Source organism: Pelodiscus sinensis, chromosome 9 (assembly GCF_049634645.1).
Source record: "Pelodiscus sinensis isolate JC-2024 chromosome 9, ASM4963464v1, whole genome shotgun sequence".
Taxonomy (NCBI): domain Eukaryota; kingdom Metazoa; phylum Chordata; order Testudines; family Trionychidae; genus Pelodiscus; species Pelodiscus sinensis.
Window position 1 is genome coordinate 55,918,537 of NC_134719.1, and position 23,948 is coordinate 55,942,484.

The 23,948-nt window shown below is 43.7% G+C and overlaps 1 protein-coding gene across 1 annotated transcript in view; it reads left to right on the forward strand.

Moving 5' to 3' along the window:
• NIBAN1 (niban apoptosis regulator 1) overlaps positions 1 to 23,948 on the forward strand; it is a 99,572-nt gene that overhangs the window by 37,835 nt on the left and 37,789 nt on the right. Inside the window, exons 2-5 of the mRNA XM_006135801.4 lie at positions 14,937 to 15,067; positions 18,955 to 19,086; positions 20,742 to 20,856; positions 21,662 to 21,829. Coding sequence (XP_006135863.2) covers positions 14,937 to 15,067; positions 18,955 to 19,086; positions 20,742 to 20,856; positions 21,662 to 21,829 — 546 coding nt within the window. The remainder of the gene's footprint in view (positions 1 to 14,936; positions 15,068 to 18,954; positions 19,087 to 20,741; positions 20,857 to 21,661; positions 21,830 to 23,948) is intronic.

Below are 23,948 nucleotides of genomic sequence, written 5' to 3' on the forward strand. Positions count from 1 at the left end.
CCTGATAATAAACAAAAGTATTTTTATTATGTACAAAAAATAGGATATAAGTGGTTGCAAGTGAAAACAAATTAAAATGAACAGAAAATGCATAGCTAATTCTAATCCATCAAGAAACTCATTACATGAAAATTCTTACCCTAAACTCTGTTCTTACCTCAGAAAAAATCTTCAACTAAGAGTTAATCTTTTACTCTCACTTGAGTCTCCAGCTTCTTCAAAGTTCTTTGTTTCCTCTTAGGGTGATCATGGCAATTTCAAAAGTCAGTTGAAGACAAAGGCTGATTGCTTCCCATTGCTTGAATAAACTTTCCCCCAAAGCGGGAATCCTTTGTTTTGCATCTCTCATTCCCTTCGAAAATTACCAGGTGTAAGATGGATTCCACAACCAGGTGTCATGGTCACATGTCTGTCAAGTACCAATCACAGTTTTGGCTTACAGGACAAACATTAGGAAAAACTATTTCACTAAGAGGAGGGTGAAGCACTGGAATGGGTTACTTAGGGAGGTGGTGGAATCTCCATCTCTGGAGATTTTTAAGTCTTGGCTTGACAGGGCCCTGACTGGGTTGATTTAGTTGGGATTGGTCCTGCCTTGGGCAGGGGCCTGGACTTGATGACCTCCTGAGGTCTCTTCCAGCTCTGGGTATGTCTACACTACCTCGCTAGTTCGAACTAGCGGGGTAATGTAGTCATCCGCACTTGCAAATGAAGCCCGGGATTTGAATTTCCCGGGCTTCATTTGCATGAAGCCGGCCGGCGCCATTTTTAAATGCCGGCTAGTTCGGACTCCATGCCGTGCGGCTACACGTGGCACGGACTAGCTAGTTCGGATTAGGCTTCCTACTTGAAAGTAGGACTAAGAGATCCTCCGGAATAGGGCTTTATTCCGGAGGATTGCGCCAGTCTGGACGCTCTTTTCCGGCTTTTCCCCAAGCCGGAAAAAAAGCGGCGGCCATGTTTATTTAAATCCCGTGGGGGATATTTAAATCCCCCGAGCATTTCCCTGTTCCAAAGTTCTAAATTAGCATGGCTATTCCGAAGAAGGGGCCAGTGTAGACGTAACCCTTGTGTCTTGCTCACAACACTCCTGTTAATGCATCCCAGAATCATGTTTGCGTTTTTTGGGGGGTTTTTTGGCAACAGTGTCACACTGTTGACTCATTTAGCTTGTTGACCACTATGACCCCATGGTCCCTTTCTGCAGTACTCTTTCCTAGACAGTCACTTCCTATTCCATATGTGTGAAGCAGATACCTCTTCCTCTTATCGTTACTTTAAGTGAGGTAAGGGTATGGTTGTGCTAAGGAAATGGGATGTGCCCAGAATGGGACTGATTCTCCTAAAACCATACAAAAAAGAGAATCACCAGGGAGGTAAAAAGGGCCGGCTTGGGGGCATGTTCCCCCACCCCATCCAGGACTACCCCAGCCTGAGCCTCCCACTCTAGATGCCCTTTTGGGAGGGCGGGGGAACAGAATCTCCCCCCAGTTTGTATGGGAACGTTGCTGCCTGTTCCCCTTTATCAGGGAGTAAAGGGTAAGTGCACAGTCTGCTGCATTCCTCACTCTGAGTTAAGGACCTGAGTGATGCTGGGTAAATCTTCTAGCACTGTATAAAAACAAAAGATCCTCGTGCCTGTAGAAAATGACCTTGATTTGTTTTTTATGAGCAGAACATTGTTGTTCTAACCCTATTATCAATAAAGAATATACATTGCAACAATTTTCTACAAGCATAATAAACGCATTGTGTTTAAGAGAAAGGAATATTTTGCATGAATAAAAATGGTGGAATTTGGAGAACTCATGAAGTTCCATTTCACCCTGAACAGACACAGTGACATTCGGTGACAATGATATTGTGAGATCAGTTATTTCCATGTTATAAATTAATTGCATAAATCAAAACAGAAGAGGGGTTGGCTTTTTTTGAGTACGAGCCTTTCAAACTCAGCTTGAAAAATGGAAGTTAATCTGGGATCCTAATTGTTCACATTTCATTACACTACTAAAGGTTCTGCAAACCAAGTTGCTCACTCTCTGACAGCTTGCTGTGCAATGCTAAATGGAGCAAAAGCAATGAAACTTAACTGTTCTCCCTGTCATGAGCAGGAATGACTAGTGCACCCAGCGAGCAGATCTACTGAGTAAAATGGTGCCACTCTTACATAGCCACGCTTCACTTGGTGTAGTTCTGTTGTTCTAATGTTTGAATTCTGTTCCTTAAGGCTTTGTCTACACTACGACTTTTGCCAGAAGAGGCAATGCAAATGAAGTACTGTTTAGCATTCTGTCGCACTTCATTTGCATAATCTATTCTGAGTCGTTTTTGTGCAAGGAGTTTTTGCACAAAAACAAGCAGTGTGGATGTTTCCTTTTTGCGCAAAACCTCCTTTTTGCACAAGATCCTTATGACTCCCCCTGGGGGCACTTGCTGCTTTGCCCTGGCCCAGCCTGCAGCCGGCCCTGGGAGCACTCACGCTGCGTCGGATGGAAACCTGCTTGGGACATGTGGCAATTAAAGGGGCCGTGACTGCATTTCGGGGCCCTGCCCCCATCTTTTTTTTTTAAACAAAAGAAAAAAAGCACTGAAGCAGGGTAAGTGTATCCCACACACCTAGGCTACATCTAGACTGTCCCCTCTTGCACAGGAGAATATGCAAATGAGGCAAAGCAGTGAATATCGCCGTGCCTCATTTTCATACTTAATGAGCTGCCATTTTTGTGCAAGGGGCTTTTGTGTAAAAAGGAGCCATCTACACAGCTCCTTTTTGCACACACACCCCCTGCGCAAGAGCTGTTCTTCCAGAAAAAAAGCGGCAGAATGGCTCCTGCGCAAGAGGGGGGTTTTGTGCAAAAAGGAGCCATGTAGACAGCTCCTTTTTGCACAAAATCCTCTTGAGCAAAATGGCGGCTCATTAAGTATGCAAATGAGGTGTGGCAATATTCACCGCTTTGCCTCATTTGCATATTCTCTTGTGCAAGAGTGGAGAGTCTAGACGTAGCTCTAGTGTGGTTCACTGTCCCATGCAATGGAACTTAGACCACCTCAACAAATAAGATCAAGAGACCTTTACAACCCAGACTGGCTTTATAGCTTAAGCTGTAGAGGTGCCTATACTAAGCTTCAGAGATCCCAGGTTCAAATTCACTGGGTGGTGGTTACATCAGCATGGAACTCTTTCAGTAGCGAAGTCTTATGACAGTCATATTAACCAGCTTTAGGCTGGAGTATGTCGAGAAAGTATCCAGGGCCAGCTGAATGAGGAAGAATCCCAGGAGGCCATGAATATACTGTGATGTGGTGTGCATACCCTGCACTGGAGCAGGGGAGTGAAAACCTTGTAGGTGGAGGAAGCCCCGCCCCTTCAACCAGACTGGGCATGCCCCAAGTGCTGGGGCAGCATAAAAGGCAAGAGAGCAACTCACTACGGGCTGGCTAGTGAAGGAGAAGGACCTCCAGCCAGAGCTCCTGCAGCCATCAACCCAGATAGCAAGAACTGGAAAAGTCCCAGGAGATGGCCGCTACACAACTCTCTCCCCCTCCCCCCGGAGTCCCAGAGAGAAGCCATCACAACCGGGAGACCCAGCCACTGCATGGGACATTGACCCACCAGAATTGATAGGAAGTGACCCAGGGAGAGTGCAGGAATGGCTGCTCCCACCCAGGTGTACTTAGTGTGTTTCGGCTGGATTCCCCACCAAGGGAGTGGTAGACCCCCTGGTCCAAGAGGTAACTATAACAGGACCATTTTGAAATAGTGACCATAATATAATAACATTTGACATCCCTGTGGTGGGAAGAACACCTCAGCAGCCCAACACTCTGGCATTTAATTTAAAAAAGGTTCACTATGCAAAAATGAGGAGGTTAGTTAAACAGCAATGAAAAGGTACAGTGACTGAAGTAAAATCCCTGCAAGCTGCATGGACACTTCTCAAAGACACTGTAATAGAGGCCCAACTTAAATGTGTATCCCAAATTAAAAAACATAGTAGAAGAACTAAAAAAGAGCCACCGTGGCTTAACAACCATGTAAAAGAAGCAGTGAGAGAGAAAAATATATCTTTTAAAAAATGGAAGTAAAATCCTAGTGAGGTAAATAGAAAGGAGCATAAACACTGCCAAATTAAGTGTAAAAATATAATAAGAAAAGCCAAAAAAGAGTTTGAAGAACAGCTCGCCAAAAACTTGAAAGGTAATAACAAAATGTTTAAGTACATCAGAAGCTAAAAACTAGTGGGGCCCCTGGACGATTGAGATACGAAAGGAGCACTTAAAGACGATAAAGTCATTGTGGAGAAACTAAATGAATTCTTTGCTTCAGTCTTCACAGCTGAGGATGTTAGGAGATTCCCAAATCTGACCCATCCTTTGTAGGTGACAAATCTGAGGACTTGTCACCGATTGAAGTGTCATTAGAGGAGGTTTTGAAATTAATTGATAAACTTAACAGTAACAAGTCACCGGGACCAGATGGCATTCACTCAAGAATTCTGAAAGAACTCATATGTGAAATTGCGGAACTATTAACTATGGTTTGTAACCTATCCTTTAATCAGCTTCTGTACCCAATGACTGGAAGATAGCTAATGTAATGCCAATATTTAAAAAGGGCTCTAGAGGCAATCCTGGCAATTTCAGGATCTAACATCAGTACCAGGCAAATTAGTTGAAACAATAGTAAAGAATATAATCGTCAGACACATAGAAGAACATAATTTGTTGGGCAAAAGTCAACATAGTTTCTGTAATGGGAAATTGTGTCTTACTAATCTATTAGAGTTCTTTGAAGGGGTCAACAAACATGTGGACAAGGGGGATCCAGTAGATATAGTGTACTTAGATTTCCAGAAAGCCTTTGACAAGGTCCCTCACCAAAGGCTTTTATGTAAATTAAGTTGTCATGAGATAAGAGGGAAAATCCTTTCATGGACTGAGAACTGGTTAAAAGACAGGAAACAAAGGGTAGGAATAAATGGTAAATTTTCAGAAAGGAGAGGGGTAAAGTCTAAGGGTCAGTCCTAGGACCAATCCTATTCAACTTATTCATAAATGATCTGGAGAAAGGGGTAAACAGTGAGGTGGCAAAGTTTGCAGATGATACTAAACTACTCAAGGTGTAGTTAAGACCAAAGCAGACTGTGAAGAACTTCAAAAAGATCTCACCAAACTAAGTTACTGGGCAACAAAATGGCAAATTAAATGTAATGTGGATAAATGTAAAGTAATGCACATTGGAAAAAATAAGCCAAACTATACATATAACATGACGAGGGGCTAATTTAGCTACAACTAATCAGGAAAGAGATCTTGGAGTCATCGTGGATAGTTCTCTGAAGACATCCACTCAGTGTGCAGCAGCAGTCAAAAAAAGCAAACAGGATGTTAGGAATCATTAAAAAAGGGATAGAGAATAAAACAGAGAATATCTTATTGCTCTTATATAAATCCATGGTACGCCCACATCTTGAATACTGCGTACAGATGTGGTCTCCTCATCTCAAAAAAGATATACTGGCATTAGAAAAGGTTCAGAGAAGGGCAACTAAAATGATTAGGGGTTTGGAACGGGTCCCATATGAGGCAAGATTAAAGAGACGGGGACTTTTCAGCTTGGAAAAGAGGAGACTAAGGGGGGATATGATAGAGGTCTATAAAATCATGAGTGGTGTGGAGAAAGTGAATAAGGAAAAGACATTTACTTGTTCCCATAATATAAGAACTAGGGGCCACCAAATGAAACTAATGGGCAGCAGGTTTAAAACAAATAAAAATAAGTTCTTTTTTACACAGCACATAGTCAATCTGTGGAACTCCTTGCCTGAGGAGGTTGTGAAGGCTAGGACTATAACACAGTTTAAAAGAGAACTAGATAAATTCATGGAGGTGAAGTCCATAAATGGCTATTAGTCATATGGGTAAGGAATGGTGTCCCTACCCTTTGTTTGTCAGAGGGTGGAGATGGATGGCAGGAGAGAGATCGTTTGATCATTACTTGTTCGATTCACTCCCTCTGGGACACCTGGCATTGGCTATTGTCAGCAGACAGGGTACTGGGCTGGATGGACCTTTGGTCTGACCCAGTATGACCACTCTTACGTTCTTATGACTTTTCTGCTGTTCACAGGCCCAGGGTTGAGACAGGGTGGCCCTGGGTCCCCCTGCCAGGGCACTTGCCCCAACCCTACTGACTCTGGGCATTAGATCATACTGCTCTGAGACCAGGGCTGCTCACTGACTCTGGCCATTAAGGTGTACTGCTTTGGAGCAACGGCTGACCATGACTGCTTCTGACCAGTAGACTGTACTACCCTGAGAGAAGGGACAACATTATTGACCTTAGACACTAAGATCAAATACCCAAGACTGCAAGGAATATTTATAGACCATAGAGATGGCTGATCACCCCGCGACCAATTAGAGTCCCCCGCTGGCCCCAGGCTCCATGCTGCGCTGCCGCTTTGAAATGCCACGTGGAGCCTGGAGTCATTTGCCAGGAGAATGCAACTTTCCCTTCTTGCAGAAGCACGTGGGTGGGAAAGGGGAGGGGATTCAGGTGTGGTGGAAGGGCAGGGACTTATCTAGACACTGAGGAGCCTCTGTGGGGAGAGGGGCCAGGTGTGGTGGCATGGCAGAGCTCAAGCTATGCTTCATTAGGGATGAGCAAATGCAGGTTTATTGCTGAGGCATCAGTTACATCACTTCCCCTGCTCCATCCAGGTTGCCATGCATGGTATCGGTCTTCTCCGAATCACACAGGCCAGTAGGGAGCTGATGCTGACTGAATGCAACCAAAAACCTGGGCCTTGTACCGCAGTGCTTTGTGCTGCAATGACGCCAGACCACTTACTGCCAGCTTGGGGTAGCAAAGTGTCGTATTGTGGAGGTTAGAATAAGGCAGCCCTCCCCAGAAACCTTGTAAGAAGGGTGAAAGAGAACCTCTCTGAGAGCTTTATGGAGATATGCAGGGAGGATTCCCGCTCCATCTCGAGACACCTTAACAAGCTGCTCCGGGGAGCCCCCACTGTGTCGGCACAGTGGCCGCCACAGATCACGCCCACTTGTAGCATGATAAAAAATGCAGACTCCACAGGAGTGCCCTCTCCAACAGCAGTGCCGGGCCGCGAGGTGACCTGGGAGGAGGGGATTGTCTCTGAAGTTCTAAAAAGGTCCTGGCTGTCAGTGAGATCAGATGCCCCACTTGCCTGCCAACCATTCTTTCTCTCATCCTCTTCCTCATCCACACTGTCCTCCACACTGCTGCTCTTGACAACTAAGGGTATGTCTACACTACCCCGCTAGTTCGAACTAGCGGGGTAATGTATGCATACCGAACGTGCAAATGAAGCCCGGGATTTGAATTTCCCGGGCTTCATTTGCATAAGCCGGCCGGCGCCATTTTTAAATGCCGGCTTGTTCGAACCCCGTGCCACGCGTGGAACGAGGCGTACAGATAGTTCAGAATGGCTTGCTAGTTCGAACTATCTAGCCCGTGCCGCGTGTAGCCGCGCGGCACGGGGTTCGAACAAGCCGGCATTTAAAAATGGCGCCGGCCGGCTTATGCAAATGAAGCCCGGGAAATTCAAATCCGGGGCTTCATTTGCACGTTCGGTATGCATACATTACCCCGCTAGTTCGAACTAGCGGGGTAGTGTAGACATACCCTAATTGACCATTCATTATCAGTGGGAATAGGAATTCCCACTGATAATGAATTCACTCTCCATGCTGGAGCTCGTTTGCAACCCTGGGCATTTATGCTCAGGTGTACTACTCAGGTGTGCTGCCTGCTTCGAGGTCTGCTTGCCACGCTGGCCACACAGGAAATGAAAGTCAGATTTTCCTGGGGCTTTTCCTGTGCACCTGGAGAGCAACAGAGTGAACAGTCCTGGGCAGAGTGGTCAGAGTGGGGCACTGTAGGACACCTCCTGGAGGCCAAGAACATTGACATTCATACTGTTGCATCTGCACTAACTTGAGGTGGACCATGCAAGGCTGAATTTGCCATTACTTCTTCTGAAAATCAGGAGTACTAAAATCAATTTAAAAAATTTGGCAGAAAGGCTTGGTGGTATGTACTCATTGTTTAGAAAGTCGACCTAATGTGGTTAAGTTCCACCTAAACCTCCAGTGTAGACCAGGCCTGAGGGACTGCAGGTAGTAAGGGACTAGATAAATCAGGGGATGAATGAGTCACAGAAGGGCATATGCATTGGTGTCCCAGATCTCTCACAGAACTGGAATGTGTAGGAAAGGGGACAAGTTACATGTAGTTCCCTTTTCCCCTTCAGCCTTGCTTGTATGTAAGAGAGGAGGAAGGCAGACCCTAGTAACTGCCCTTGGAATATGACCTGATTTGGAAACTGGTCATGCATTTGACCTCCTGTGTATTTTTAAATGTATACTTTAGTGGGCTGTGATTAGGATAATAGTCTGGAACTCCAGAATTCTAATTCTGTGATCTCGGCCAAATTATTTTCCTTGTATGCATGAGTTTCCCCAAAATTGGGATGGGGAAATGATACTTATATCACATATGTGACCATATGAATTGTGAAGACTCATTCACTAAGTTTTCTTCATGACCTTCCCACACTCTTTCTCTTAACCTGGACTAAAATCTAGAACTACAGAAATCCTCTGACCCTAATTCCATCATCAGATTGATTTTTGGCTATGATGAGATCCAGGTTGCTGTGATGGCAAGTTTGTTATCCTTTCTGATTAAATCTGTCATGATTCTGAACTATGCAGGAGGATGCAGACCCCAATAATAAAATACACGTGCCTCATGTTTCTTTCCCAATGTCTTTGCGCCTGCTACCACCTCATTGTTACAGAACTGGCTGCCAGTATGCAAAAAGGGTGTCAGGCATGCTCTCCATCCCAGGGACTTTGCTTGTGTCTCTGCTAATTTTGGATGATATTAAAATATGTTACTCCAGGCACCCTAGACCTGAAAGTTAGAATAAAGGAATGGATGGATGGATTAATAAACAATCCCTTGACAAAGTTCAAGCAAATGTCAAGCTTCTTAACTAAGAGATAGTAGGAGAGCATTTGGAGTGTGGTGGTTTTAAAGTGATTGCCAATGGACCTATTCAGCAGAGCAGGGTTTAGTGGCCATTACGACTCCTGCATGAGGAGCACAAATCCTATGTCAAAATCTTAAAATAAATGGCAACATTTCACCCAAAGTTCTATTTTTGCACAGGAAACAGGTGACTTTCACACACTTCCAGTAGAGCACATTGGTTAACAGTTTCAAGGATTTCTTAATGTTTAGACGCAAGAAGACAATGATTTGTGACCTATTTCATATTGCTCTCCCTCATATGGATTATATGCTGCAGGGACTGCTTGGAATTACATCAGTGCAAAATCCACTTTAGTATTGGGCTGGGCTATAGAAATTTTCTCTGGCGGAGCTACATTCTTGCAAATTCCTTACATGAACGCATGTTAATGCAAAACAGAGATTACACTAGATTTACTGGAAACAAGCCCCTCTGTTCACTGGTTCACCACTATACTGGGGTTTCACGCTAGTGAAGCTGATCTGGTTTAGCTCCACTGGTACTATCCTAACAAATCTGCATAAGCACAGCTTCCGTAGGATCCGAAGTAATCCATTTCTCTCTTGTTCATAACAAAAAGCAAGTTAAGTTAATTAGAATATTACAGGAATATTCTCTTTATAAATGAAGTTGGTGGTTTCCTTAAAATTAGGTCATGTTTCTAATTAGTTTTTAATAATAACAAAAGGAAGAAGTGTTTGTTAGATGCTGCAGGGAATGCTTAGGACAAAGCACAGAGGCTCTCAGGCTTAAACAGACACCTTTTCCAGCTGACATCTTGTGTATATTACACTGAAAAATCTCTGTGGAAACTGGGAAAGCCTAAGTAGACAATGTTCCAACTTTCAGGATAGAATTTGTCTCCGAGGACTGGAAGAAGACAGACATTACTAAAGCAGCTGAGGATTGCCTATGAATTAACTCCTTTCAGAGGTTTCCTCCCTCACCCCCCCCCCCCCCCACTCACCATGCAGGCAGTGGGAGCCAGAGCAGCCCAGCAGCCTGCACTGCCCTGCCCTGCCACCCTCTCACAGCCTGCTGTATGTGGCTTCTCAGCGGTGGCAGGAAACCGTGTGCCCTACCCCAGGGCACTCCACTTCCCCCCACCCCCAGAGAAGCAAGGCGCAGTGGGCTGGGAGGGTGGTGCGGAGGGGCTGCTCCAGCTCCCGCCCCCTGCATGGTGAGTGGGGGGTGCAAACAATCCCCCAAGCCACATTTCTTGGAGGAAGGGGCATGGGGGCAGGAAAGGACAGAAGAGGGGCAGGATTTGGGGAAGTGGGGTGGCCCTGTGCCTGGGGCACTGTGGGGAAGGGTTGTCCTAGGTCCCACACCTCCCTCAGGACAGCCATGGCTGGGAGAGCAGTGGAGTCTGGTATAGTTGATACCAAAAGGAGCAATATATGTTTGCAGGTGTCCTCTGCTTCCAAGCACCTGAGGAATGCTGCTAGACATGCTAGCCAAGCCTTGATGTAGCTGCATTGCAGATAAAGTCTGCCTGTTCCTGCTAAGTACAACTATGGCTATGGGGAAAGATCTTCCAGTGTCTCTTGGAAATTGCCCCCCAACACACTTACTCAACACGAGACAGAATTTAGCTCTAAGTGCGTCAATTTACAATTTTTAGGATATGCAAATCAGAGGGGGATCAATGGAGGGGGAACCCCACCTGGGTAGCCCAAGAGAGATTAATGAGGAAGCAGTGAATTTCAGAAACAAGCTGTGCTCTATTTAAATCTGTATAATCTGTTTATCTTAATAAAAGAAAGTATCATTTGTCTTGGGGAATGAGTTTCTACTATTTGAAGACGTAAGGATAGTTTATACTCTAGTTCGAATTACCCCCAGTTTTCATGAGTGTCCAGCACATGACTCACACTTAAAATACCCTAGATGCTCATTTTAACAAATATCCAAAACATAACTACAAAGAAGATGAAGTATACAGGATAACACTTAAAAAACAACAAATGGTCCTGCAGCACCTTGGAGACTAACAAAAAATGTAGATGGTATGAGCTTTCAGATGAAGTGGGTTGTGCCCATAAAAGCTCATGATACTACCTACATTTTTTGTTAGTCTCTGAGGTGCTGCAGGACCATTCATTGTATTTTTTTTTCTTTTCAGTTAGGGTATGTCTACACAGCAGGGCTAAAGTTGAATTAAGCTACGCAACTTCAGCTACATCAATTGCTTAGCGTAAATCGAAACAGATTAACTCAACTTTAGGTGCTGTCTACACAGCAGGAAGTCAAAGGAAGAACACTCTCTTCCTTTGATTTCCCTTACTTCTTATAAAATGAGGCTTACAGGAGTCGGAGTAAGAAGTCCTCCAGCTCGACATTATTTCAAAATAAAGGCTTGCAGTGTAGACATGCTCTTTATTTCAGAATAACGTCAGTGTAGACATAATGCTGCTGTGTAGACATACCCTTACAAACACAGCTACCCCTCTGAGACTGTTATACAAGATAAAAAAGTGCTCTGTTACAATAAGTTCAACTAATAAATTAGTAAACATGTGGAGTAAGTTCTCAAAGTGTCAAGGTTTTGTTAAAGTACCATGGAGGTGATGGGGTATATTGGGTTTGAGGAGGAATTCTGATAACAAAACGGAGTACTTTTCAATTTCTATTCCCATTTCCTGGATTTTGATGGTTTTTATTCTTTCGCTGGATTCAGAAATCCAAACCAATTAGCCGATGATGGATGGAAAGAAAAAGAAGGTTTTGGATTAAAAGAATTCCAAGAACCTATAATCTGTTCCACTAAGAATAACAAACTGCAGATGTAAGAAATCTAAAAGAGCATATTGGAGAAAAAAAAGAAACCACCTTTCATTAGTTGGGAATTCTAGATCCCTCCTTGTCTTGAAGGAATCACCAGTATATGTTTTTAATACAGTGGCATTTGTTCCAGTTCTTAAAGTTATACTGTTGTTTGCCTTTAAGACTTTGGAACACAAAAGAGAAAATGCACTTTTTTTAATGAAGTGAATCCTGACACTTTTGTTCAGCCTTAGCAGAGTTTATTCTCTATGATGTAAATGTTCAGTGAAGGAAAAAATCCATCTGTGCTTAATATTGTCATCCAAATTGTGTAGAAAATCCCTTTACCGTCCAATACTTGTCTCATTCTTGTCTGATTGCACTCTGTTTGGATCAACATTATTCTAGAAGAGTTAGGTTTAAAAATACATTTCATTTCTAAAGGCTGGCGTTGCAGTGTAGCCAGACAAACCAAATGGGAAACTTGTTTTTGCTTCATGTAAACAACTTAAAAAAGAAAGATGCACTAAATTTGGGAAGGAACTAGGGGAACTTATTTTTTAAATATTCTGATAACCCTGAGAAAACAAAGTGGTTTGATCTGTATTTATATAACATCATCATTTCATAGGAAGAGTTACTTTTTACTTCTACTTCAGGCTTTTATATTTTCAGATTCAACTAAAAAAGTTAATAGTCAGAGAGGGGTAGCCATGTTAGTCTGTAACTTTAAAAACAATGAGTAGTCCTTTGGCACCTTAGAGACTAACCAAATATACATAATAGTATCATGAGCTTTCTTGGCCAAAACCCACTTCCTCAGATGAGTTTTGCTCATGATACTATATATATTTTTGTTAGTTTCTAAGGGCATGTTTACACTACGAAATTATTTTGAAATGAAATAACTCCTGAAATAACTATTTAGAATAGTGTGTCCACACTACAGGGAAGCTACACTACAAGCAGTTATTTTAACATGTCAATATAATGTTGAGCTAGAGGACTTCTTACTCCGACTCCTGTAACCTCATTTTACGAGGAGTAAGGGAAGTTGGAGGAAGGGTGCTCTTTCTTAGACTTCCTGCTGTGTAGACAGCGCCAAAAGCCGAAATAAGCTATTTCAACTTCAGCAACGCAATTGATGTAGTTCAAGTTCCATATCTTATTTTGGCTTAATCCTGTGGTGTAGATATTCTGGATCTATGGTTCTGGGACAGTCTACCATTGCAGCTTACCCCATTTCCTGTCATGAAGAACCTTGACATTTTTGAATAGTGATAGAAATGTAGCCGTGTTAGTCTGGTGTAGCTGAAACAAAATACAGGACTATGTAGCACTTTAAAGACTAACAAGATGGTTTATTAGATGATGAGCTTTCGTGGGCCAGACCCACTTCCTCAGATCAAATAGTGGAAGAAAATAGTCACAGCCATATATACAAAAGGATACAATTTTTCATTTTTTTAAAATTGTATCCTTTGGTATATATGGCTGTGACTATTTTCTTCCACTATTTGATCTGAGGAAGTGGGTCTGGCCCACGAAAGCTCATCATCTAATAAACCATCTTGTTAGTCTTTAAAGTGCTACATAGTCCTGTATCTTGACATTTTTGGATTTTGTTTCAAATTGGAACTAAACCAAAATTTCAAAATATCTGCCACAACAGGAAAATTACATTTCTCTATACAGCTCAAATAAAATACAGCCTCTCTCCGACTTAAGAACTAGTTACAGACCATGCAATTGGTCGTAACTCGGTTTGTTTGTAAGTCGGACCCCATAGAGTTACACTCGACCACGCTGTTCGAAAGCGCGGATCGCGTTCGTAACTTGGGGTCCGCCATTTGCAACAGCTTCGGTCGTAACTGCAAATGGTCGTAAGTCGACCGTTCGCAACTCAGGGAATGGCTGTACCTTTGTAACTGAACCCCGTCCTACTAGTAAAGGGGCATTGTTATTTAGCAGATAGACTGAGAGACAGGAGTGCTAAGTTCTTTTTTCAGTTCTGCTGAGTCACCTTGGGCAAATCACATAACTTCTGTCTTAGTTTCCTTGTCTATTAAGTAGGATAATCTTATTTCCTTCTCTCACAGGAATGTTGAATTTTCATTCATTACTTTTAAAGTGTTTTGAGATTCTCGTATAAGAGGTTATAGAAGAACAAAGTAGCAATATTGGTGCTGATGATACGAGAAGTACAAAAATAACCAAAAACTGTTTAAAAAAAGTTTACCCAGAGTGTGTATCTGTCATGTTTATGAGGAGATGTGACCACAGTGGCCAAATCTAGAAAGTATCATTTTTAAAGGGATTGGAGAAAGGTTTCTTAGCAAGCAATAAAATTTGGCTAGATATGGCAAAACTGGCTAATTTGCATGAACATCCTCAATATTTGTGTGTGTGTGTGTGTGTGTGTGTGTGTGAAACCTTTATCTTCCTGCTATGGTACATCAGCTGTTCTGCAACACTCTGTCACAAGAATGATAAAATAATATCTTAGGGTATGTCTACACTACCACCCTAGTTCGAACTAGGGTGGTAATGTAGGCAACTGGAGTTGCAAATGAAGCCCAGGATTTGAATTTCCCGGGCTTCATTTGCATAAAGCCGGGCACCGCCATTTTTAAATGTCCGCTAGTGCGGACTCCGTGTCGCGCGGCTACACGCGGCACGGACTAGGTAGTTCGGACTAGGCTTCACGAGGAGTGACGAGGAGTAACGTTTCACGAGGAGTAACGGTAGTTCGGACTAGGGAAATATATTTTAGTACATTTCAATACAAAGATGATGTTGTTTCAGTATATTAATAAGGACAGTATTTGCAATTTGCAGTATATTGTGTAAAATAATGTTTGGGCCACAAATGGTTTACCAGCTGCTGAAGTGAAGAAGAAACTTCCATTGTGTTTACAGTATCACACAGTTGAATGCATTCATGGGTTTCCGGCATGCTCTGAAGCAATAAGCATTGGCTGATGTTAGACAGTATGTTGAGGTGGAGTAAGTGCTGATATGGTTTAGACTGCAATTCCTAAAATGAATATAAATTACATGTAATTATTCTCATCTGTTCTGTTGCAGGGAAAACAGAGGCTGTAATCAAAAACTTCAGCCCACACTACCAACGCCAGTATGCTGTTGCTTTCTGTGAGCATGTACAAAATGAACTGGAACAGCATCGAGACTTTCAGTCTCAGTTCCTGAAAACCAAGGTAATGGGAGCTTTGTGGGGAATCTTGTACTTTAAGTTCTATGATGATGCTTCACAGCTCTGCTCTGCTAGCACAGACACAGCCAGGCCCTATTAGCATAACTACCTTAAATATACACAAAATGTGCTCTGAAACTCAAGATTATATGTGTAATCCGAGGAAGAATTTCAGAAATACTGAGCACCCACAGTTAAAGTCAGTGGGAACAGCACATACACAGAATCTCTGAAAATCACAGCCAACGTATCCTAACTGCAATGCATATATAAGAAACTAGATTTACCCAGCGTTGCTCTGGTCCTTAACTCAATTTTTGTTTTCCTGAAAATGAAAATAAAAATGTGCATGTTTTATTAGAATCATGGGTATGAGGGGTATGCGGGCTGTGTATGAGGGGTATGCAGGCTGGGTATGAGGGGTATGAATGCTGCCCTGGAGACAGATGACTGACTACTCCAGCCCTCTGTTAACACAGCAGCTTGGGATGAGGCGAGAAGCGCGTGTCCATGGCCACTGCAGCTCCAGCAGACACAGCCAGGGGAGAGGTGCATTTCTTCTGGCTGGGGGATAGACAGACAGACAACCAAACTCTCTGAAATATAGTAGCTTAGCCTTCTCTTTCTCTATCTCTGTCACCTGCTGGCCCAGTGGGGTTATAGCTGTCCTGATCCCCATCTCTGGCCCCTTCCTGCCCCTCTGTAGTCATTCTGCAGTGTAACTCCCTCCTGCCAGACCCCTCCCTTTGCATGTTATGAGAAGCAGTTGAATTCCTCACACATCCCATTATCCCCGCACAGCCAACCCCTAACTTTGCTTTATGATATGATAAGAGGAAGATGCATTTCAGATTTGGTGGCCCTTGCTCTTATCATTTAGGAGGAGTTCGTGAATGAAAGGACTCCCAGACAGACAGAAAGATACACATTTCTAAAACAGATAATAAAGAGATAAATAATGTATTTTATGTTGTCCTTGTTAATAGTTTTGTATATCTTTTTAATAGTCTTGAAATTTGCACACAAACTATGATCTGTGCATGATAGGGGTAGAGCTGTAACAAATTTGCAGGTGCTGATGCAGTTAGCATCTCAGAATTTTTGTTAATGTTCCATTTGGTAAAAATGTGAAAGATGGAAATAAGTGTGATTTTCAAAAGGCCTCAAACACAGCAATTCAAGCATGTCTCTCTTTTCTCACTTAGAAAATTCAAAATGATCTGGACAAATTAGAGAAATGGTGTAAGGTAAATAGGATGAAGTTTAATAAGAACGAATGCAACGTACTCCCCTAAGGAAGGAACAATCAGTTTCACACATACAGAATAGGAAGTGACTGCCTAGGAAGGAGAACTGCTGAAAGGGATTTAGGGACTATCATGGAACACAAGCTAAACTGAGTCAACAGTGTGACACTGTTGCACAAAAAACAAACAAAAAAGCCCACATACAATTCTGGGATGCATTAACAGGAGTGTTGTGAGCAAGACACGAGAAGTCATTCTTCCACTCTACTCTGTGCTGATTAGCCCTCAGTTGTAGTATTGTGTCCAGTTCTGGGCATCACAGTTCAAGGAAGATGTGGAGAAACTGGAGAAGGCCCAGAGAAGAGCAACAAAAATGATTAAAGGTGGAGAAAACTGAAAGAACTGGGCTTGTTAGTTTAGAAAAGAGAAGACTGAGAGTGGACATGGAAGCAATTTTCAAGTATATAAAAGGATGTTACAAGGTGGAGGGAGAAAAATTATTCTTAGCCTCTGAGGATAGGACAAGAAGCAATGGGCTTAAACTGCAGCAAGGGAGGTTTAGGTTGGACATTAGGAAAAACTTCCTGACTGTCAGGGTGGTTAAACACGGGATTAAGTTGCCTAGGGAGGTTGTGGAATCTCCACCATTGGAGCAGTTTAAAAGCAGGTTAGACAGACATCTATGCAGGATAATCTAGATGGTGCTTGGTCCTGCCTTGAGGGCAGGCGACTGAACCAGATGTTCCCTCGAGGTCCCTTCTAGTTCTAATGTTCTGATTCTATGACCCAGTCACTTGCATTACCTTTTTGGGGAAGAAAGTATTTTGGAATAAGAAAAATACTGATAGTCCGTGTTCCCTCTAACTTTTTATATCCATGTGAACTGAATGTTATGTGCACCAATATAGAGATGATCTGTGAAACATGGCCTCCATATTCATGCATGCAACACAATTAATTCTGTACATGTACAATCTGTGGTGAGGGTGGGGCTGAGGGATTCAGAGTGTGGTAGGGAGCTCAGCGTTGGAATGTGGAAGGGGGTTCAGGGTAAGAGGTAGGAGTGGGGAGTGGGGTCTGGGCAGGAGTTAGGGTGCAGGAGGGGGCTAAGGGTTAGGCTGTGGGGTTTAGGAGGGAACAAAGGTGGTGGAGGGGGGTGCATGGCTGCGGCAAGGGATTGGGGGGCAGGGCACTTACCTGGTGCAGCTCTCATTTGGTGTGTGGGGGGGGGGAACTTGTGGTTCCATGTTGCTGGCATCAACCCCCTCCCCCTGAGATCTCCCTCCCTGCTGGAAAGGCTGGTGCAGAACACTGGGGCTTTAGAGGCCACAGCCTTGAACCTGGGGCTGTGGGGAATCCCCTTAGCCCAGAGTCTTGGGCTGCAGACCCTAAAGTCCCTGTCTTAATCCAGCTTTGCTGCTGGGTCTGGAGGAGCACACCTGCCTCCTGGCTGCGGAGGCACCTCTGCTGCTGGGGCTGGCTGGAGTCATGTGCCTCTGCCCTGACCACTGCAACTCCCTGCTGCTGGGGCAAGAGGAGTGTGCCTCCCCTCTGGCCCCACAGGGAACTGCTATGGCTGGGGGAGAGACACGCTCCTCCAGCCCAGCAGGGCCAGCGGGGAGCTGCCACAGCTGGGAGAGAGGGGCCTCTCTGTGTGTGGCATCCCTGAACACAGGCTTATTATGCAGCTGTATGGCTGAGCTACTTAGAGGGAACTTTGCAGGTGATTAAATATTCATTTCAATAGGGGTCATATTTGGTGGGGTGGGCAGGAATAGAACATCTCTGACTACTTGCAAAGTTTTGTAGGCATCTCAGGATAAAGACAATACCTTATAGTGCAAATTTCTGTGGGAGAGTTAGCCATATCTATAAGCCATGCCTGTAGGATTCCATAGGACAGACCATTTCCTGTCAAACTAATTCATGGAATAATCTAAAAAAGCATGCAAGGAAGGGAAGGATATGCAGAGAAATTGACCTTCATTGAGAAAGGAATGCTAAACTAAAGATTTCATTTGGATTGACCTGGAATCACAAGTCCTCACCTCGAGAGGAATGAAATCTTATAATTTGTACTATTTATTTGGGTTGGCTATGCAAAGAGCCAGCACTCAAACACATGCATTGCCCTGTGAAAAGATATATATGCAATAGTGACAGCATAAAGTATAAATGAAAGAAACGTGAAATATTTTTGCCCATAGAACTGATTCTTTCAATCCTGTAGTTAGTCTATCTAATAAAATGGTCCTTTACAACGTAATGAAGAAAAAACCCAGGAACAATGGGCCAGCTCTGAAGTTCTAGTATTTGAAATAAAAGATCATTAATAATCTTGCTAATCTTATCACAAGGACAATTGAAAGGTTAATAAGAACTCCTCTGCCACAGAAATCTAGGAATAAGCTTTGAGAGAATTAAGCCCACTGGCATCCAACCCTCTGAAGCCATAGGAATTCAGTCATCTCAGTTACATCTGCTTGGTTCAAACAGATGATCCTTACTCTGAATTTAAAGAGAAGGCCCAAAGAACCCCCAAATGGTCCTTACTAATATGCCCTCTGGAAATTTTAGAAGGAAAACCTTCAAAATAGCCAGCAGTTGTGCAAAAGGCTTTCAAATCTGGTAACTTTCTTTTCAGCCCCCTATGGAATCTGGAATGATCTTGTATGAAGCAGAACTGTTGCATTTTGCTGAAGATCTGAAGAAATGGAAGGAGAGATATATTGTGATCAAAAACGACTTTGCAATGGAGATCTTTGAGAGCAAAGAGGTAAAGCTTCACTAGGGTGACCAGATCTCCCGATTTTATAGGAACTGTCCCAATATTTGGGGCTTTGTCTTATATAGGTGACTGTTACCTCCCATCACCTGTTCTGATTTTTCACCTGAAGTTTCACTCTTGCATATTACTAGTCCAGTGAAATTGGTGACATATGATGGGGTCTGTTGCACCTTATTCTTTCTGTTTGATGTTAAAAAATTACTGAACTCAGTATACTCAAATTTGTCAATAATCTGAAAAAAGTGGATTCTAGGCTAATGCAGATGCTGTTTTATTATGAATGAGTCAAATTGTACCTGCAGCTAAGCAGACGCAACATCCATTAAGTGCTTTTAATCACTCATATATTTTGCAGGTATTCACAGCACGTCTGTCTTCCCTATGCATATCCATTGATCAACCCTTCTAAGGTGTCTATCGCTGTGATATCTAACCCAGCGATGGGCAACCACAGATCGTGAGTGGGCTGCACAAGTGTCGAGCCACAGTAGCCCGTGGCTCACCGAGGCTCCACCTGTGACCCCACAGACCTCATGTCTGTTTACTTCACTCACGCTCCTCTTGGGCACTGGAGCCCCACACTTCCTACTCCTCCCCCTCCTGCCCCGCACTTTTGGAGCGCCACGAACTGCCTGCTTCGTGCTCCATCCCCGCTTCTCCCCTTCCCTCACAGAGCTTGAAAAGCCACAAACAGCTGTTTTGCGCTATTCAAGCTCTGTCAGGGAGGGAGAGGAACGGGACGGAGCGTGAATCAGGTGATTTGTGCTGCTCCGAAAGTGCTGGGAGGAAGGGAGAGTAGTAGGAAGTGTGGGGCTCCAGCAGGGCAGGCCCACAACATTTTGGCACCTGAGGCGGGAAGCTCAAATAATGGCCGCATGTCCCCTCGCTTGGGCCAAAACTTTGAAAGGTCTCAATTCTGCCTTCTTCCTAGTCTACTCCTCTCATGGTACTGCAGAGAGAATACATATGCACCAGGGGCAGACACAATTTTCTACACTCTGGGTCCTAGTGGTGCCCCTCGCCCCCAGTCTGGCACCTGAGGCGGCCGCTTCAGTTCGCCTCATAGTAAGGCCAGCCCTGGGCTCCATTGCTGCACTGTGCAAGAGGCGTGAGTGGCAGGGGAACAGCCAGGGGACCCGCAAGCTATCAGTAAAACCCCAGTGATCCAGATGTGGTCTGCAGGTTGCCCACCGCTCGTCTAACCAGTTTTTTCTGGACCTGGAAATTAACTAGCAATTTGTCTGTTAATTGCCACATACCACAGTGCAACTTTTTGTTTAGTTGGCACATTGGCCCTGCAATTGGCCCATAGCCAAACTAATTGGCCCATGTCCAGACTAATTTTAGCCATCAAACTACGTAGACAAAGTTGCACAATGCCAGATAAGCAGAACCAGAGGGCCTTTTTTGTACACACTGTGCTGATCTTACACTTAAGCATTATTCAGATTGGATGCTTTCAGGAAATAGATTTGAATTGAGATAACCAAAACTACTCTCTTTAGGGAGACTCTATGTACTAGTTCCGTGTAAATAAATTAGGGGTATGTTTATAGACTGAGACTATCAGTTTTAAAATCTTTATTTTTATTCTTTTCTCTCTCTCTCTCTCTCTCTCTCTCTCGCCCCTCCTCCCATCCCAGGCTTACCAAAAGGGAGTCAACCCTAAATATCGTATTCTTCCAACAGGAGGCAAAGTACTGACCTCAGAAGAAGATTACAATTTGCTGTCTGATAAGCATTTCCCAGACCCAGTTGGTAAGCACTGTTGTCACTGTCTGGCTTTGTGAGTTTAACATTTTTACTCCAAACAAAAATCCAGAGAGTCTATAAATAAAATTGCCAGTTGCATGCTACAAAGCATATATAGAATGACTTTTATTCTGATTAACTATAAATGGAATTTTACAGTATGTGTGTGCAGACAGAAGCATAAACTGTAACAAACTTTTGACCTTCTTTAATCTGCCCAAAAGCACAGAATTGCAGAGTTTGCAGAAGACCGTGCATCAGGACTTAAAAGGAAGGAAAATTGAGGATGGTGGAGAAGGGAGGAAATACATGCTTTTCCCTTTTCCTTAAATTATATAGTGGAGACAGTAGGAGAAAAAATGAGGATTCCCCATGCTAATTTTTTCCCATGAAAGTCCTGCTGTCTAGCCTGTATAATCTATTAAAAATTATGATTCTCCAAGGTGCCTAAACTTTGCCCATCACAGGGCTGTATATGAACGTGTCCCTTTGTACCATGGAAATGTCACCTGTGGAGATTGCAGTTTCCATTCATGCAATGCTGCAGTTTGGTCTTGGTGACCATTTTCTTGGATCAAGATGGACCAGTTCATTCTGAAACCCATACTTTTCCTAGGCCAAACCTGCACGATAAAGAAGAAATGTTGTTTGAGTTATCTTAATGCATGTATTTCTCTTGTAGCTTTAATCACAGGGTAAAAATATTTGTTACCCTGTCTGGAAAAGCTCAGAAACTTGTTTTAAACCAGATATTTCTATTTATTTATACATTTATTTCTTTAATTTTATGTATTTGTGTTTCTTTATTTAGCTTCTAATGAGAAGGAAAACACTCAAGCATTTATTCCCCTACCAAAAGAGTTTCCAGTTTACCTGTGGCAGCCCTACCTCAGACATAGCTACTACTGTTTTGAGGATCCACAAGCTCAAAAAGAGTTTAGTGCAGTGCTGAATGACTGTGTCAGACACTTAAACCATGGTAAGTACAACAATGGCTTCCTGATGTGCACCTATTACTTGTGGTTAGCCTGCTGTAAGATCCATCTTGTGGAGAAATAAAATGTTATGGGAGTCACAATCTGTCTGGAAGGTGCTTCCTTCTAAGTGCTTTGAGAAAAAAATGTAGATATTTTTCTTTCAGTGTTACAGCTCAATCCAGTTAAAATTAAACTATGTTTTAGCAAGTGTGAGCATGTTACATCTTAGTAGGAGTCAAGCTGTTACTTGACATGACTTTGTCATATGCTTGGATGAAAAACATGCTAGTCTCTTTGAAATAGTGATGCAATTCCTCATGGGAATTTAAAAACCTGTACCATAATGTAAAACCATTCAAAGAGTTTATTGGACTCCTGCTATATCATGTATACGTTGCCTACTGGACATATGATATATGCTAGCAGCAAGATGAGAATCTGAAGTGTGCTATATAACAGTGTTCTAACACTATAAAATTTGTTGGTCAAATGTCATAACAATCATATGGAAGAAATCACATTGCAATCATGATGGAGTTAGGGTTTATCTTTTCTTTGAGCAGTACTTTAATTTTGTGATTTTTCTCAAATACTTGGGACCAAAAGGCTTTTTAAAAATTATGCGTTCACAATGGCTGTGTCTCGACTGGCAAGTTTTTCTGCAAAATCATCTGCTTTTGCCGAAAAACTTGCCAGCTGTCTACACTGGCCGCTTGAATTTCCGGAAAAGCACTGACGATCTCATGTAAGATCATCAGTGCTTTTCTGGAAATACTATGCTGCTCCCGTTCGGGCAAAAGTCTTTTTCCGAAAGACTTTTGCGCAAAAGGGCCAGTGTAGACAGCACAGTACTGTTTTCCGCAAAAAAGCCCCGATCGCGAAAATGGCGATCAGGGCTTTTTTGCGGAAAACCGCATCTAGATTGGCCACAGACGCTTTTCCGCAAAAAGTGCTTTTGCGGAAAAGCATCATGCCAATGTAGACGTGCTTTTCTGAAAGTGCTTTTAACAGAAAACTTTTCCGTTAAAAGCATTTTCAGAAAATCATGCCAGTGTAGACGTAGCCAATGAGTATAATTGGTGGGAGTATTTTTTTACTCCCCTTATTTCGAAATAAGAATTGATACCCGCAGAAAAAGAAATAGTTTTAAAATCTTCAGGACAGAGGGACTGAGTGGGAGTATATAAAATGCTTATATTTATCTAGTGGGAGTATATAAAATGCTTGTTTGGTTGTTCTAAATTGTGAAAGTAAAATCCCTGGAAGGGCAGTGGGGCCATAACACAGATAATTGTCAGAGCCAGACTTAATGAATAATGATCAAATATAGACAGATTATTCACCATCTAAAAACTAAAATGGATTACTTTAAAACATAGCAACGTCTCTCTTAAAATAAAGCAGCCCACTCTATAGGCAGCCACTAGGGTTGCCAAGTGTCCGGTATTCAACCAGACAGCCCGGTTTTTGGGCCCCCTGTCTGGTAAAAAAAAATGCAGAAAATACTGGACATGTGCAATGTCCGGTGTTTTCCGGCTGGGCGCCTGAGGGAAGCCTGGCCGGGGCTAGGGGAGTCGCTGGGAGGCAGGGCGCAATCGGCGCTGGGAGCCTCTAGTTGCGTGTGACGCCTTGGGGAGGAGGGGAAGCACTGTATGAGCTCCTGAGCGCTGTTCCAGCACGTAGTGGAGCTGCACCCAGACTTGCTAGTGCTTCGCTGGGACCGTGTGCGGGATAGGCAGTGTCCTGGGATCTGCACGTGCCCGGGTCAGTCCCGCTCCCCGTGGGCTGATCCGCTCCCCCCTCCCAGCTGGCCGGTTCTCCTCCACTTCTCCTCCTGCTCTTCCCCGGCCAGCCCTGCTGCCCCCGCCAGCCCTGCTTCCGGTGGCCAGTTCTCCCCTCCTCCTCCTGATCTCTCCCAGCAAGCCCCGCTGTCCCCGATGACCTCCCCAAATCCTCCGGCCAGCCCTGCTGCCCCCGACCACCTCCCGCACCTGCCAGCCCTGCTTCCCGCCGGCCGGTTCCCCCACCCAATCTTCCCTGGCCAGCCCCCCACCCCAGCCCTGCTTCCCACTGTCCACCCTCCCTCCCCATGCTTCCCGGCCAGCCGCGCCCGCCTCCCAG